General features: G+C 41.3%; 1 protein-coding gene across 2 annotated transcripts; it reads left to right on the top strand.

Annotated features, from left to right (window-relative positions):
- The first annotated feature begins 1153 nt into the window (after positions 1 to 1153).
- LOC124143757 (nucleoside diphosphate-linked moiety X motif 17-like) lies at positions 1154 to 11175 on the top strand. 2 transcript variants are annotated; one of them, XM_048401852.1, is made up of 7 exons: positions 1154 to 1336; positions 1619 to 1735; positions 3353 to 3536; positions 5421 to 5446; positions 6451 to 6552; positions 9372 to 9616; positions 10767 to 11175. In XM_048401852.1, exons 1-7 carry the CDS (start codon positions 1244 to 1246, stop codon positions 10918 to 10920), a joined length of 921 nt encoding a protein of 306 aa, XP_048257809.1. In that variant the 5' UTR covers positions 1154 to 1243; the 3' UTR covers positions 10921 to 11175. The 2 variants fall into 2 exon arrangements, with proteins under 2 accessions (XP_048257809.1, XP_046368783.1); XM_046512827.2 differs by having other exon boundaries at positions 1155 to 1330.
- Positions 11176 to 11427: the final 252 nt, after the last annotated feature.

Genomic DNA, 11427 nt, shown 5'->3' with positions numbered 1-11427 from the left:
GTGTACGATCACGAATATGCCGACGAACAATATGGCGATCCTGACGTGGTGTAGTTACACGACGTTGACCCGGACCTGGTCGATCTCTGGTGGTTCTTGTCTGCTGGTATATGCTCAGTAGCTTGAGGACTGTTGAATGATGGCATTGAAACCGTTGTGCAACGACTCTACTTGACGTACCAACTTGAAGCATGCCCAAGGCACGTTCACGTTCCTCTGCTGTTAATCTTGGCATTTCTTGTGTCAGTATCCTTATAACGTCTGCAGCAACAAGTGATGTGGCTTTTAAAAGTTTGTCTTTCATAGCCCTATTCTGCATGCTTCCCGTGAAACAAAACACGTTTTCCATGATGTGTACGCAATTTGTTGCGTTTTGGCGAAGACGTATATTACTCATTCACTTATATATTTTCATATGACTTAAGTCCGGATAAAAATACATCCATTTTCATGGTGGTGCGTTTTCAATGCTGTTCAGTATATATATATATATATATATATATATATGTGTGTGTGTGTGTGTGTGTGTGTGTGCGTGTGTGTGTGTGACGTCAGACGGTGAGTGCACGAGGAGTGATTAAACTCGGAATGTCTTACAAATTGCAGCGCCATATCTGGCGTTCTTTATTGTAAACGTCCTTTCGCGCTCACTGACGTTCTTTATTGTAAACGTCCTTTCGTGCTCACTGACGTTCTTTCGAACACATTGTTTTTTCTTTTCTTATGACGTCTTTTCGTAACATTTGACTATTGATATTAATACTTTTGACCTTTGTTTCAAATTTTTATTTGTTTAACCGGCGTACGTCTGTTTGTTTTGTATTTTGACCTTTATTAGTAACATTTAGTGCTTACATTTAGTTCTTAATTCGTAATATTTGACCTTTATTGTGTACTTTGGTCCTTTTTTTCAACATTGTATTTTTTGCCCATAAGAATCTATTTATAATTGAGAATGAATGCAATCGTTAAATAATCAAACTAGTTAAAGACTAATATATGAATTAATTTGATACTGTTCTTGAATCTCAGAATAAAAGATAAAAATCAGCACGCCTTGGAAATTTTGTTTAATTCAAGCACTTGTGTCAGACAAGTAATAAATATTTTCTGTGACTGTCTTGCGGATTCCGGTCGTAAATCCAAGGGAAGTAACTCTCATTTCGTAACCCATCGCTGCACATCAACAAACTGAGAACGTCCGCGGTCTATCAGCCTGATATTCAGGCAGTGCTTAAACAAAATGACAGCAAACACAAAGCGAATTCTGGTGCATCTGAAGAAAACAAAACCTAAAGAAGGACAAGAAGTTCTCGCACGGTTCTCACAGGTTTTCATGTGTGCAGTTTCTTACACACGATATGAAACTGACGATCTAGAATAAAGCAGTATGGACGTGCAATGCTCTCACTTTAATTAGGATCCTATAACTCCTGGTTGTATCATGCAAGATCATACAATGCTGTACACACGATATCAAAAATCTGGCGATCAATTATAGAGTACAGTACTATTACTTAGGCTATATCTAAGCTTCTAATCGCCTTGATCAATAATTGTATCATTTTGTTATGTACCAAATTAAGTGTGCATGTAGCTTCTCATTTTCTTGTGGCAGTGCATTCTGGAGTATTTTGGGACAACTGACCTCGCGACACATCTACATGCTGAAATGGACAACAACAGGCTTGTAGTGACGGATGACCTCACAGGGAAAACACCAGTCAAACTAAAAGTAACAAGACAATTGTACCATCTTTGTAGTATTTTACTCTGATAGTAAACAATCTCTATCATTTGTGTCACTTTCTATGCAGACAAAATGTCTACCTGCAGTTGATTTTCTGTTTTTCCCTTCTCTTTTATTATGTGTAAGAATAGTGTGCAGTAACTTGTGCTTGCCATGAGAAGTGGCGATCAGAGGGATTGCGGGTTGTTGCTGCTATAGTGGAGCATCAGTTACACTTCTGGCGCATCTGCTACTGTGCAGAGTGGCTTCCCCTATAGTCCCAGGATCCTCTGAATCCCATATTTGCCTTAGTACTGCCCTGTTGTTGTAAGAGGCCACTGAGGACGAATTAATTTGGTGAATGAACAGCTCTCATTGAATGATTTATGGAACCTCACAGCGGCAGTGTTTCACACACATTTGATTCACAGCAGTGCACCTTGTGGGGATTCCGGGTTAGAATATGGTTCCCCAGCAACATATGCTGATTGTATGAGGTGACTATAACAGATCATGTGGTCGCTTGGTGACTTGGTTGATTGAGTGTCATCATCAATAATCCTGACAGTGGGAACCGTTGCTCACACTAATCACTGGATTGTCTGGCCCAGACTCCATTATTTACAGGCCGCTGTCATATAGCTGTAATATTGCTGACTGTGGCAGTAAACAATGTGATCGTAACTCCCTTACCTTACCACAGACTTATGACACTCATAGTGCTTAGGTTTTGCACAATTGCACCCAGGGCATTAATGATTATATTAAGCAGCTATGATACACTGGGTATTCGAGATGATGACCTTATGGAGAACTCGGAATGTTGAGGTCTACTTTTCATTATCGCCACTCAGATATAGTGAGTGAGTGAGTGAGTATGGTTTTATGCTGCTTTTAGCAATATTCCAGTAATATCACGGCGGGGGACACCAGAAATGGGCTTCGAACCCGGGTCTTTGGCGTGACGAGCGAACGCTTTAACCACTAGGCTACCCGACCGCCCCCACTCAAATAAAGATCTGCAGTGTTTGTTGTATGTATTATATAACAGGATCATATAGATAAGCATCATGAGGAGTGTCACATTTGAATTAATGACTATTTCCACAAACCCTGCAATCATGTCGGAAAACAACCACCCTAACAAAGCTGGATGTGGAAGTCCATCCATTGCTGGTTCTTGATCTATAAGTGGGTATTGCCAGTTCCATATTTCCATTAGAGTGCTGCATGATGCTCAGACCCTGTGAAGATCCTGGTTAGAATAGTTCTTCAGCAACCCATGCTTGTTGTAAGAGGCGACTATGCTTGTCGTAACATGTGACTACGCTTGTCGTAAGAGGCGACTAACAGGATCAAAGGGTCAGGCTTGCTGACTTGGTTGATGCATGTCATTGTATCCTAACTGCATGGATCGATGCTCATGATATCAATCTCTGTATTGTCTTGTCCAGCCTTGATTATTTACAGACCGCCGTCATATAGCTGGAATATTGCTGAGTGCGGCGTTAAACAACAAACAAACAATCACAAATCAATGTGATGCACAACTGACCACTGGTTTTCCTACGCAGGATTTCATTACAGCTAGAAGCCTGCAGGGTTTACATTGTTACTCCCCAGCACCCGCCCTTCTGTCCAGTTCTTCACCTCACCCCGGAGGATGTCGCAGCTCTCCCTCCAGAAACTGCTAACCGAGGGGTAGATGTGGGAGCTGCTGTTGTCATGGAAACAGGAGATGGAAAAGTGTTACTGACTAGAAGAGCCAAACATTTACGAGCATTTCCGGGAATTTGGGTTCCTCCAGGTAAAGCCTTCATCCATCTTTCCGTGTGTATGTGTAAATGAAATCTGTAATATTTTTGCAGTACATTACTGACTACATACAAATATTGCTTTATGATTTCCCTACTACTTTCATATCATCAGGAGTTTGTTGGTGTTGGCCTTGTGGTTCAAGTGCTGGCTCAACATGTGAAGACCTGAACTTCCACAAGGGCACAAAATGTGAAACTCATCCTATATGTCCACACTGTTCAAGTGCTGGCCCAATATGTGAAGACCCGAACTTCCACCAGTGCACAAAATGTGAAACTCATCCTTTTTGTTCACACTGTTCAAGTGCTGGCCCAATATGTGAAGACCTGAACTTCCACCAGTGCACAAAATGTGAAACTCATCCTATTTGTCCACACTGTTCAAGTGCTGGCCCAATATGTGAAGACCCGAAATTCCACCAGTGCACAAAATGTGAAACTCATCCTTTTTGTTCACACTGTTCAAGTGCTGGCCCAATATGTGAAGACCTGAACTTCCACCAGTGTACAAAATGTGAAACTCATCCTTTGTGTCCACACTGTTCAAGTGCTGGCCCAATATGTGAAGACCCGAACTTCCACCAGTGCACAAAATGTGAAACTCATCCTTTTTGTTCTCACTGTTCAAGTGCTGGCCCAATATGTGAAGACCCGAACTTCCACCAGTGCACAAAATGTGAAACTCATCCTTTTTGTTCACACTGTTCAAGTGCTGGCCCAATATGTGAAGACCCGAACTTCCACCAGTGCACAAAATGTGAAACTCATCCTTTTTGTCCACACTGTTCAAGTGCTGGCCCAATATGTGAAGACCCGAACTTCCACCAGTGCACAAAATGTGAAACTCATCCTTTTTGTTCACACTGTTCAAGTGCTGGCCCAATATGTGAAGACCTGAACTTCCACCAGTGTACAAAATGTGAAACTCATCCTTTTTGTCCACACTGTTCAAGTGCTGGCCCAATATGTGAAGACACAAACTTCCACAAGGGCACAAAATGTGAAACTCATCCTTTTTGTCCACACTGTTCAAGTGCTGGCCCAAAATGTGAAGGCCAGAACGTCCACAAGTCGCAGAATGTGAAACTCATTCTCTTCGTCTACACTGTTCAAGTGCTGGCTCAATATGTGAAGGTCAAAACGTCCACGAGGGTACAAAAAGTGAAACGCATTCTTTTTGTCCACCTTTTTGAGTTTTATTTAGTTGGTAAATGTTTGATTTTTCTTTAGTTCGTAAATGGTTGAACATGCAGTCATGTTTACCAAACAGCCTGCACTGACCACCATCTCAAGTTATTAGTAACAATGCTGTGTAAAATGTCAAGTTGGTGCCATAAACAACTCTAGAGGGTCGTTCCACAAAGTGATGTTAGCGCTTAGGCGATCGTATCTCTCATACTTTAACATAGACTTACAATGATCGTAGCGCAAATATCCCTTTGTGGAATGGGCCCCAGGTCCATTTGTCGTTTTCTGACTGGAAGGTTAAGTAGAAATTGTTTATGTTGCACGGAGCAGTTTATCACTGTCTTTTCTTTTATGGGGCGGTGGGGTAGCCTAGTGGTTTAAGCGTTCACCCATCATGCTGAAGACCCGGGTTCAAATCCCCACATGGGTACAATGTTTGAAGCCCATTTCTGGTGTCCCTCGCCGTGATATTACTGGAAGATTGCGGCATAAAACCATACTCACTCACTCACTTGTTACTTTTATGTGAAACTTACTGAACCGTTTTACACATTAATGTTTTTTTTGTCAGTTTACATAAGTATCTTTGATGGCAGGATATGTTTAAGGTTATAGCTGTATGTATGTTGTGGTCTCCATGTGGATTTGGCTGAAGAGACAGCTGATATGGATGTTTACAATTGCAGGTGGGCACATAGAGGAAAATGAAACTGTAAGTTGGATGAAGGAAAGTCCTTCCTAAACCAGCTGTGACTTTAGCCACAAGTCGGATGCCCGAGTCACATAACATTTCTTCTCGTCCAGTAAATATCAGATTATTATAGTCCATATCCTAAGACCAAGATATTTTGAAACTATGCCAAAATACAAGTTTGGACTACTGCTCAACAGAACGAAACTGTCAAACTTCCCTGCATCTTTAGACCCGTGAAGATTCTGGGGTAGAATAGGTCTTCAGCAACCCATGCTTGCCGTAAAAGGTGACTATGCTTGTCGTAAAAGGCGACTAACGGGATCGGGTGGTCAGGCTCGCTGACTTGGTTGATGCATGTCATCGATCCCAATTGCGTGGATCAATGCTCATGATATCAATCACTGGATTGTCTGGACTCTATTATTTACAGACCGCCGTCATATAGCTGGAATATTGCTGAGTGCGTCGTTAAACAACAAACCAACAATAACAACAACCCTGCATCTTTAAGTGACATGATTATATTTGATGGTGAGATCAATGGTGACTTATGGTACCGACCATTTGGTATTCTTGAGCTTAGGAATTTGTTTGGAGACTTGCTATTTTTTCAACTTAATCTGCAAAACCAGATGTTTTTTCAATTAACACTTTGAGTCCAATTTTGTTTTTACTAAAAAAATCACCTTGCAACAAGGTATTTTATTTTTTTATGATAATTTTTTTTTTTCAACATTAAGAAGCACAGTTATATTTTTCAAACATTTTCTGGGACAAGTTTTTTTTGGACTAAATCCCATGTTGACTTCATGTTAGTTATTTCATTGGTCGGTCAATGTTGGGAAAGTTATTCTGACGTGACCCGTAACGGGATGTCTTGAGTTCTTTGTTTAGCAAGACTAAGATCTGATTTCAATGAGATTGTGCTGATATTTGATAAATATGGTTATACAATATTGGTTTATTTTGTATGTTCTGTAATAGGGACACTGTGCCCTATTTGGTCCCTGTGCATGTTTCAGTTTGTGGAAGCGGGTCTGCGTGAGTTTGGTGAGGAGACAGGCCTACAGCTACAAGCTAGCCAGTGTGTTGGGAACCAGCTGCATCTGTTGGCTCTCTGGGAGGTAAGAGTGGATTTCAAGTTGCCTTCAAGTGAAGAGTGAGTGAGTGAGTGAGTGAGTATGGTTTTACGCCGCTTTTAGCAATATTCCAGCAATATCACGACGGGGGACACCAGAAATAGGCTTCACACATTGTACCCATGTCGGGTCTTCGGCGGGACGAGCGAACGCTTTAACCACTAGGCTACCCAACCGCCCCTTCAAGTGAAGAAACAATTGGATTTCAAACAGCGCTCTCAGATAGTAGGATCATCATGTCATATCACACTGAATTTGATAATGTCACATTGTCGTGTCCTGCCATATCTGGTTAGATCTTGGGACCATCAAATGTGTGTCATGTTATCTGGAGTCGGGGATGTCAAAGAGAAGATTTTGGGACAATAACGTAAATGTATTTGTCAATAAAATATAAGCGACAAGACACTTTCCATTTTCATAAGAAATCTCTGCTAAAAGCAGAGTTGATTGTACAATTCCGACTGTATCATTAACATATGTTTATGTAAACACTATTAAATAGTGATGATATTACATGGTAGTTGTTGGTGAAAAAGGTGAACGCATCCTACCCCACAGATGACACCTGTCACAAACACATGCAAAGGCAAGTCAGTTGTTCACCTGAAATAACACAGAAACAAGCCAAAATAGGGAATTGCAGTGGACATCATTTTTGTCGCTGATAGGTCAAATTTGGAAATGTTCTCCACATGTCTACCATTAAACTTTTTGAAAGCTTTACTGAGGCCTTGAATGTTGTAACATTATTATAATTATTGAATGAAATATTGAATAATATTAATCAAATATATTGCAAACTCTAGTCAAGATAAACAGTGAACAATTTTTATTATTACCAGATATTATAATGATAGGATTAAATTGCGTTCTTCAGTTTGGATTTGTTGACTTGTATTTCCGGTGTTACGTGAATGCAGTGATCAGCTGATAATGTTTTCTGAGATGGGGGGAAAACATCGTGTCATTGGAAAACTTGAGTTTACTAAAAATGTTAGTAAATTTTGGGAGCCATGCTTTACAGCGCTATAACAGAAGCGCTCAATAACGATGGAACACTGTACGTAACAACTTGTAATGTGTGTGAAAAGTCGTACGAAAATACGCTATTTGAAGGGGGCATGGCCTAAATGCAAATGTCCGATTGGGATTTTAAATTTTCCCGACCCCTGGTTGTAACCTTGGTGGAACCACTTTTGAACAAGAGTCTTATGATGCTCTATTATACTTTAAAAGTTGTTCAGTGTGGGTCAGGAGATGCAGGAATATTGCTCGACAAAAGTTGAATATGGAAAGTTGAAGTCATCCCTCTTGTCATACAGTCTTGTTGAGAGTGTTATCACTCTATGAATCTTTATGCATACATCTAAATAGGAAAGAGAAGGCAGTCTCGGTTATTTGTTGCTTAAGACAAGTGGAAGCCCTTGGGACCAACAAGTGTGTGTCAAGTTGTCTGGTGTTTGAGACAGGTGGAATTCCTTTGAACCATGAAGCATGTGTCAAGTTGTCTGGTGTTGAGACAGGCAAAGTGTGGCTATTAGGCAACTGTGCCAACAAGGATTCTGCCTGGGTGATGCAGATGAATCATCTTAACGAGGCATTAGCCAAGTGCATTGAATCGATATCACTCACAGAGTTGGTTGATAGCCTACTTACTGGTACACCATGTGGGCTGGGAATGTGGAGTACTTACTGGTACACCATGTGGGCTGGGAATGTGGAGTACTTACTGGTACACCATGTGGGCTGGGAATGTGGAGTACTTTATGCAATATTATAAATCTCCAGTGATGTCATCCTATTGTTCTCCAGTGGGATTAAATCTCATAAACAGGGATGTTATAATAGCCCCAGGATTTTATATAATATCCCAGGGATATTTGCTATATTATATGTTATAATATGACTGGGATTTTATTAATACAACTTCCGTTTAGATAGTAACATATGAATGTTTCTCGCAAGAAATTTATTTTGCATTTGAACACAATGTAATGAAATGTAAATTCAATGTCAAATGTTCTCTGTATATTCCCAAAGTTCGAACTTACAACCTTCGTATCTGTAGCCCAGTGAGGGTACCACCAGGCTATGGAGACACTGATAAATCACAATGCTTTCATGAATGTCGTTTTCAACTACCCGTCCTGTACGTCAGCAACAGATATTTTACGCCTGTTTCCTAAGGTTAATAGAAAGTATGTTTGAAACATAAAAATGTTAATAAATGTTGTTTTAAGTTTCTTTTTTCGGTTTATAAGTTAGATAAAACACTTCCCCTCAGGTTTTTATGATACATGTATTTAAAACCCTTATCCTTAGGATAGAAACTTGAGGCGGATGCCCCTTGGCTTAATCCTGCGAATGCGGGTTTTAAATATCTTAAAAACCCTCAGTCATGCTTTCTCCTACACATGCAAACCCCTGTACCATGGTGTCGTGCATTAGCATGTATTTAGCGGTTGTCCTTTCAGGAGTTATGCTGCCTTGAAAGAATTATGGGATGTCGGGGTCGAGCACATGGGCACACCTGCGAAACATGAAAACGTGTAGTTCACTTGAAGAATAAAGTTCGTTCAATTGTGACAACGGCCTCGTAAAATGAACCATTGCATACTCCCCTCTGATCTGAGTCGGACATTTGCCTCTCATGTATTGAATATATATGCACCTGCAATGGATAATGGACATATGACACATCCTAGTGGTGTAAATTTTGTTTGTTGATGTAGAGTTAAAAAGCATAAGGTGTTCTTTAGGGTATGAAATATAAGGTTATTTTGTTAATTATTACATTTCAGTCTGTCTACCCACCAAAGCTGTCACATGGTCTGCCAAAACGTCATCACATGGTTGTATACTTGTACGGGAAGCTGATCTCTGACCTGACCTCGGATAAATTGACCAGTCAGCTGAAGATGCAGCCAGAGGAAGTGGATGCCTGCACATGGCTGGACCGTGATGTCATCTCGGGCATTTTGAAACTGTCGGATGAAGAGTCGCCAGAACAGCAGAACATCTCTGGCAGCCTACCTCAAACTGTCAGGTAAACTTAAGCCTGGACACAAGGGCTGGGACGAGTCCAGATTTACTACCCGGGTCCCCACCCCCCTATTACCCGACCCTACCCGGGTACCCACCCCCCTATTACCCGACCCTACCCGGGTCCCCACCCCCCTATTACCCGACCCTACCTGGGTCCCCACCCCCCTATTACCCGACCCTACCCGGGTCCCCACCCCCTATTACCCGACCCTACCCGGGTCCCCACCCCCCTATTACCCGCCCCTACCCGGGTACCCACCCCCCTATTACCCGACCCTACCCGGGTACCCACCCCCCTATTACCCGACCCTACCCGGGTACCCACTGTAGGTCTCAGGAGAAGTTTCAAAATGTCCGATTTGCCAGCATAGCCCTGGCAAAACGTATTTAGATACATGTTTTAAACAATCTGGTCATTCATACACTGAAGCTGAATTAAGTTATATGTTTATCCAACCATATGAAAAATCAGAAGGAACAGGTGCTTAGTCAGAAAGAACTGTGAACATTAGTGACTTGTACTGTAACCATAGAGTTCTAAATAATTTTTGTCATTAAACAATATATCACGTGACTAACCACGGGTCCGGGTAGTCCTGTGGGTACCCGGGTCCTACTCAGTACCCACCCGACCCAGGTACCCGAGTTACCTGTCCTGGCCCTACTGGACACAGAAGTACATATAAAGTGAAGACCCTAATTTCATATTACTCTGTTACTGAAACCCACACTAATTCCAGTTTCCTTCCAACTTTATGACTTGATATGAAGTTTTGTCAGGAGGAGGTTAGATGTGTGTGTATTATTAAAGTGAGTGAGTGAGTATGGTTTCAAACAGTTTTTGCGATATTCCAGCATTATTATGGCAGTGGACACTAGAAATGTGGACACCGTGTGGGAAATTGAACCTGGGTGTTCGGCATGACGAGCAAACACTTTAACCACTATGCTACCCCCTGCATGCCTTATATTTGCCTTTTTAGGTCTAGGTGGGAAATTGAACCAGGGCCTTTGCATGACAAGCAAGCACCTTAACCACTGTGCTACCCCCCTCATGCCTTATATAAGACTTTTTAGGTCTTGTTTTCTGACATCCCTTCCCAAAACCATAGTGTCAGTGGTCAAAATGAATATGTACAATTTTGTTACAGAGCAACTGTCCTGAATGATGAAGGCAAGCAAGTTGACCTTGACCTGCCCTTAGCCCCACTGCTACAGACATCTGGAGACAAGGAATCTTTAGGGAGGGTCAGCACTGGCACCAAGTTCGCCCTTGAAGAATGGCTAAAGAGGACATCTGATTGATGCCTGGAGCCTATAGAAAATAATATTCAAGAAACTTAATATTGAAGAAAGTTAATTTTCAAGGCAAATCGGACAGCCGTGAATCAGATTTGGCTCGAGGTGTAACAATTGATTGAACTGTTGGTGCATCACGATTGTCCATTGCTGATATCAGTACATTAATGACAAGTTTTAATTCCAACAGTTAAAATCGATATCGCACTGCATCATACATAGTATGGGTGGACCTAATAAAATGAAATACATACTCATTAACTTTCCCATTTGTTTGGTTTTTAAATCCACATTGCTTGAAGGGGCAAGTGGTCTGGATATCCATTTAGAAACATTATGGCAGACAACATCACTACTGCTATAGTGAACATGCCCTGGATAGTCACCCTAGTATTAAATCACATACTGAAAGAAACCTCCTACCAAGAATGTGACCTATGATCAAAATTATGTTGGTTTTTTTTTTTTATCAAGAACATATTCCAGCCATTCCCCGTCAACCTGAAAATAATT

The sequence above is a fragment of the Haliotis rufescens genome, unplaced genomic scaffold (genome assembly GCF_023055435.1).
Source record: "Haliotis rufescens isolate VD_foot unplaced genomic scaffold, xgHalRufe1.0.p SCAF_1, whole genome shotgun sequence".
Lineage (NCBI taxonomy): Eukaryota > Metazoa > Mollusca > Gastropoda > Lepetellida > Haliotidae > Haliotis > Haliotis rufescens.
The sequence above is the reverse complement of the archived record's forward strand: the minus strand, read 5'-3'. Positions and strand labels throughout refer to the sequence as shown.

What these genes read in the sequence shown, in the direction of transcription:
- LOC124143757 (XM_048401852.1), top strand. Translation starts at nt 1,244, where the DNA reads ATGACAGCAAACACAAAGCGAATTCTGGTGCATCTGAAGAAAACAAAA. An exon ending in ACATAGAGGAAAATGAAACT is followed by an intron (nt 5,447 to 6,450) that starts GTAAGTTGGATG and finishes TGCATGTTTCAG; the next exon opens with TTTGTGGAAGCGGGTCTGCG. An exon ending in ATCTGTTGGCTCTCTGGGAG is followed by an intron (nt 6,553 to 9,371) that starts GTAAGAGTGGAT and finishes ATTACATTTCAG; the next exon opens with TCTGTCTACCCACCAAAGCT.